Below are 5,201 nucleotides of genomic sequence, written 5' to 3' on the forward strand. Positions count from 1 at the left end.
GTATTAAATATCATTATTTCAAAATATATAAAAGCATTATTCCAAATTCCAACGCATTGCTCCACTCTCTTGTATAAAATAATCAAACACTTGTTTTCTAAAAACCACCTAAAGTTTGCTAGTTTATATTGCTCAGATGTTTGGAAACATAGACCCAAGGTTTTGTTAACACCGCTTCTTCTTGGTAGTTTAACCTTATCCTCTTCTAATACTTAATTCGGGAACATGATTTAGTTTGTTCAATCACATGAATATTGTTTGTATAGTAGAAAATGTTGAGTATGGAGTGGTATTTTGGTGTAAAAAATGAATGAGGCTATTTATATAGATTCATTTTTTCATATATAATATAAACGGTAATATTATTGCGTCGATGAGTTACTCCAAACTCCAACTTCCAACATGCTCTTCTTTCTTCCTTGTCCAAATCGGGGTGTAGTCTTCGATAATTCCTCCAACGTATGTTTTTTTCGATACCAACCACCATAGAGTGGTGTTCCTGCAAGTGCTCATCGATACCGACTTTCATCTTCCCACTCACTCCCACCACCCTGACGTATAGACAATTATAAATGCAATAAACATATGGGTATTCGCATAAAAGAGTTTGTATTCTTAATGAAAATTGTTAGCCATATAATGTTTCTAAATAAATAGTTTGTTCAACTAAGCATGAGAAAACATGTGTCGAGAATTAACACGTCTTTATTTCTTTTGCTTTTGATACATTTGGGTCACTTGCCCCTGAAGCTATTACGTTTCTTAAAAGAGTTCAACGATTCGTGCACAGTAACTCATCGACGCTAAATAACTATAACTTTGTTTTCAGTAGGATCGAGTTTGCTATTCAAAAGGGGGCAACGACGCAACTTGTTGCCCGTTTATCCATCACTCTATTGTAATTGGATCATTTTCTTTAATATATTTAATTATGTATAAATAAAAATGAGTTATGAAGAAAAAAAAAGTAGATAATTAAACCAACGATTTTAAATTTAGTTTTAGAGAGACAAACTCACACATGTATAACTAACTATCTTTAAATTTACACATTTATGTAAATCACGAGAACTGAACTTTATCATTTATGAAGGAACGTCATAAAAGCGAAGATAAGGCTTAATGATTGTGGACAGGGCCACCATCCAATAGTGTAGTTAACGACCTGTCTTACAAAACCTCAAGGTCAATGCCTAAATAATTTAAATGTTTAATTGTGTAGAAGGGTGGGCCACGCCCATCCATATTTTTTTGTTGTCAACCCTAATTTATAGTCTAATAGATAGTCTAAATTTTTTTGTTTTAGTTAACATATCCATCGTCCAAACTTGAAGTCCAATGCCTAAACCAATTAAAATCTAATCTTAACCGTTAAAATTTGATTTTGAATGCATCGTGTCATCGTGAATCAACTTCTGCCTCCAAAACACTGTGCTTACTTCTCATATTCTACCAACCGTTACGTCTGTCATCCCATTACGGTCGCGCCAATCCGTATTATGTCTCCGTATAAAATTTTTCTGTATCCGTCTCTGCCCGATCAAATTGATTAACAATCTTCAATAGTCATCAAACATTTTACTAAGGGGGTGTTTGGAATTCCTTATTTTCACCTCCTTATAACTTATTCTCATAATAAGTTATAAGTTACAAAAGTGTAACTTATAACCTATTCCTCTCACAACTTTCAATTTTGCCAAACACCTTATGACTTTTTTTATGAAAGTTATAAGGAAGTAAAATAAGCAATCCCAAACACCGGTTTTTCTAGAAAATAATAACCGGGCTAAGGTATTGTTCGCGTAACACGCTTCGAGGTGGGTTTGTTGAACGGTCCAATAAGACACACGAACACGCGTCCTCAACCGGTAATGACACCACCGATAAACCCTCCTATGTCGGCATAACAACCAATTTCAATTTCACCGCCAACTGTTTTTCATCATAATCAGAATCGGATTATTGTAACCACCACACACCGATCGTCACCGGTATTATTGTTCAATCATCGTTCGTCCTCAACTACTAACAAACTTTCTACTTTCACCAGGTACTGTTAAATTGTTAATCGATGCTCAAAATTTTAGATTTTAGGTTTATATAGGTTTTAGGTTATTGGATTTGAGAATGATTATACGCTGATTTATTGAATTTGAGCATGATTGTTAGCTGATTTATTAAATTTGAACATGATTGTTAGCTGATGTATTAGTGTGATTGAATATGTTAGCAGCTTTTATTATCTACTTACTATTATTTGATTCATAATTTATTTTTAAGTTTGCTTGTTTGTAGTTTGAATATTATGATAGTTATTCACGGTTTTATCATTGTGATTACTTAGTTTTTATGGGGAATGTTAACGTACAAATAAAATTAACGTGCTAAACGTGATAATCAAGTAAAGTAATTATATATACAAGTAGAGTAATTGTGTAATTACTCTATAATAATTACTCTATGTTGTAGTTACATAATTACTCTGCTTGATTCTCACGTTTAGCACGTTAATTTCATGTGTATTTGATCCAAACCCTATATATATCATTCTTTTCATTGTTATCTCTTTTTGCAGAAAAAAATATTCGCCATTATCGTTTTGTTCTTCGTTTCAATTCTTTTTATACGCTTCTTGTTTGCTGATGAGTTTTTAGTTTGCTGGGCTATTTTTTAGGAATTTCAGATTTATAGATACCATATGCACATATTTTTAGGTTGTATTTGCTAAATAGGTAAGATTTAGTAATAAATAAATGAATAACAAATCATTCTTTATTTGCAATATACAGGTGTTACCTTGAACCTTTTGTGATCTACTAATGGCTAATGTAATGACATCACCGTTAATATCATCTCCACCTCAACAAAACCATAACAAATCAGACGGTCCAATTGCTATACTTTGGGACATGGAGAACTGTCCCGTTCCTAATGACGTACGTCCCGAAGACGTGGCAGGTAACATCAGGACAGCTTTACGTGCCCACCCTGTAATAAACGGATCCGTTAATATGTTATCCGCTTATGGAGATTTTAACGGCTTTTCAAGGCGTTTACGAGAAGGTTGCCAAAGGACAGGTGTCAAGCTTGTAGATGTACCAAATGGAAGAAAAGATGCTGCTGATAAGGCAATATTGATTGATATGTTTTTGTTTGCTCTTGACAACCCTCCACCGTGTTCCATCATGTTGATCTCGGGTGATGTTGACTTTTCTCCTGCGCTTCATGTACTTGGTCAACGTGGGTACACTGTGATTCTCGTGATCCCATCTCGAGTTGGTGTTCCGTCTGCTTTGAGTAATGCTGGTAGTTATGTTTGGGACTGGTCTAGTGTGGTTCGTGGTCACGGGTTTTTACCATCATCAAGATTTCAAATAAGTGAAAAAAGTGAAAATTTAGATAATAAAACTGAAGAAGAAGCAATTGTTTATAAAGGGATTACAATAACTCATCCTTCATCTGAAACAAATGATTTGATGTGGGTCCAGCCCGGGGATTTGACTCATTTGAAGGGTCAACTAGTGAAGCTTCTAGAAGCTTTCGGTGGACGGTTACTTATAGGACGTCTTCCGTGTGAATACCAGAAAACTTTTGGGAGGTCGCTTTGTGTTTCGGAATACGGGACGTTAAAAATGGTGGATCTTTTAAAAAAAATGAGTGACGTGATATCGGTTGAAGGGCAGGGTCAGAAGAGGGTTGTGTTGCTCAAAAAACGGTTAACGGGTGCTAATGTTAAGTATGATAATAAAGGGAAGGGGGTTCGGGAAGTGTCTTCTGGTGAATGCTCTGAAGAAGAAAGAGTGGTTGTTGAAGAACAGAATGTGGTTAAAAATGAGGTTTTCAACCTGTTTAAGTGTGAACTGCAAGAAATATTAGTGAGTTATTCTTGTAGGATATTCTTGGGTTGTTTTGAGGAGATATATCAGCAACGATACAAACGACCGCTTGAATGTAAAAGATTTGGTGTGAAGGATCTTGAGGAGTTATTTGGAAAGATGAATGATATTGTAGAATTGCATGAGGAACCGGTGAGCAAGAAGAAGCTCTTGGTGATTGCTGGTCTGTAGGGTTGTGTGCGGTTTAATGTGTTTTTTTATGGGGTGGTTCAAGAGGTTCATGAACCACGTTTCGAGCCCACTTGGCTGAGCTTTAAATGCTTATTGGTTCTGAAGATGAATTGCCTCTTGGTTTCGTTTACTATGGCTCGTGGACTTTAGGTGCGCAAGCGGCTGAGACACAGAAGCCTTTGGTTGTGTTTTATGCGAGGTTAATGTTCATTACCACCACATGTTATTTTAGGCTTTTAGCTAATGTGGTTGGTTGTGAGCCCTATAGGCTATACATACGTTTAGTGTTATAGGGTGTGCTCAAAGTACGATTAATTAACTGTTATCATCAAATTATGTGCCTGACAGTTTTTAGTTTTTATGTATTTATTTTTTTTATCACAGGGAACATTATTTGTGTTTTATTTTCTTGAAATGAGGGGCAAACGAGTCAATCTCCTTGTGAGTTACCCAAGCTTGACTCGCTAAAAGCTCAGTTGACCTAGTATTAAAAGAGCCTGAGTCTGAGCCCCAGCCAGAGTAAACTTGTTTTAACATACAAGTGTGAGCTCGAACCTCACTCATCGAGCTTGAGAGTATAACCAAACCTATTATTTGTATAATAGTTTGTATCAAATATATAATCTATATCTATACTATATAGACGTGCACAAAAAAATCGGTTCCGGAACCTACCCGATGGAACCGACCCGGAAACGGTTCCAGTTCCTACCCGATGGAACCGACCCGGAACCGTTTCCAGTTCCTACCCGATGGACCCAATACCCGGTTTGGGTATTTTTGTACCCGAAAATCATACCCGGTTCCCCTATTTGTATTTCCCCATCGGTTCCAACCCGGTTCCTATTTGTACCCGGTTCGGTTCCTACCCGAAAAAACCGGTTCCGGCGGTTTTTTTAAAAAGTCAAACACAGGTCAAACTAGCCGTTGGAACCGGTTCCAACGGTAATATAGCCGTTGGAACCGGTTTTTGAGAAACAAAAGAGCCGTTGGAACCGGTTCCAACGGTAATATAGCCGTTGGAACCGGTTTTTGTAGCCCAAAAACTATATATAAGTTGTTTTCCATTACTTGTTTCACCACCAAACTCAAAAACAAATTAAAATACTTCTCGTTTAGCAAACCCGTTACCCG

At 36.5% G+C, this 5,201-nt stretch overlaps 1 protein-coding gene across 1 annotated transcript; it reads left to right on the top strand.

Moving 5' to 3' along the window:
- The first annotated feature begins 1,840 nt into the window (after positions 1–1,840).
- On the top strand, positions 1,841–4,388 carry LOC143629457 (uncharacterized). Its single transcript, XM_077098728.1, has 2 exons — positions 1,841–2,050; positions 2,790–4,388. Exon 2 carries the CDS (start codon positions 2,820–2,822, stop codon positions 4,065–4,067), a length of 1,248 nt encoding a protein of 415 aa, XP_076954843.1. The 5' UTR covers positions 1,841–2,050; positions 2,790–2,819; the 3' UTR covers positions 4,068–4,388.
- Positions 4,389–5,201: the final 813 nt, after the last annotated feature.

Source organism: Bidens hawaiensis, unplaced genomic scaffold (genome assembly GCF_021521415.1).
Source record: "Bidens hawaiensis isolate Kalapana, Puna unplaced genomic scaffold, B.hawaiensis_p1.1 tig00005195_1, whole genome shotgun sequence".
Taxonomy (NCBI): Eukaryota; Viridiplantae; Streptophyta; class Magnoliopsida; order Asterales; family Asteraceae; genus Bidens; species Bidens hawaiensis.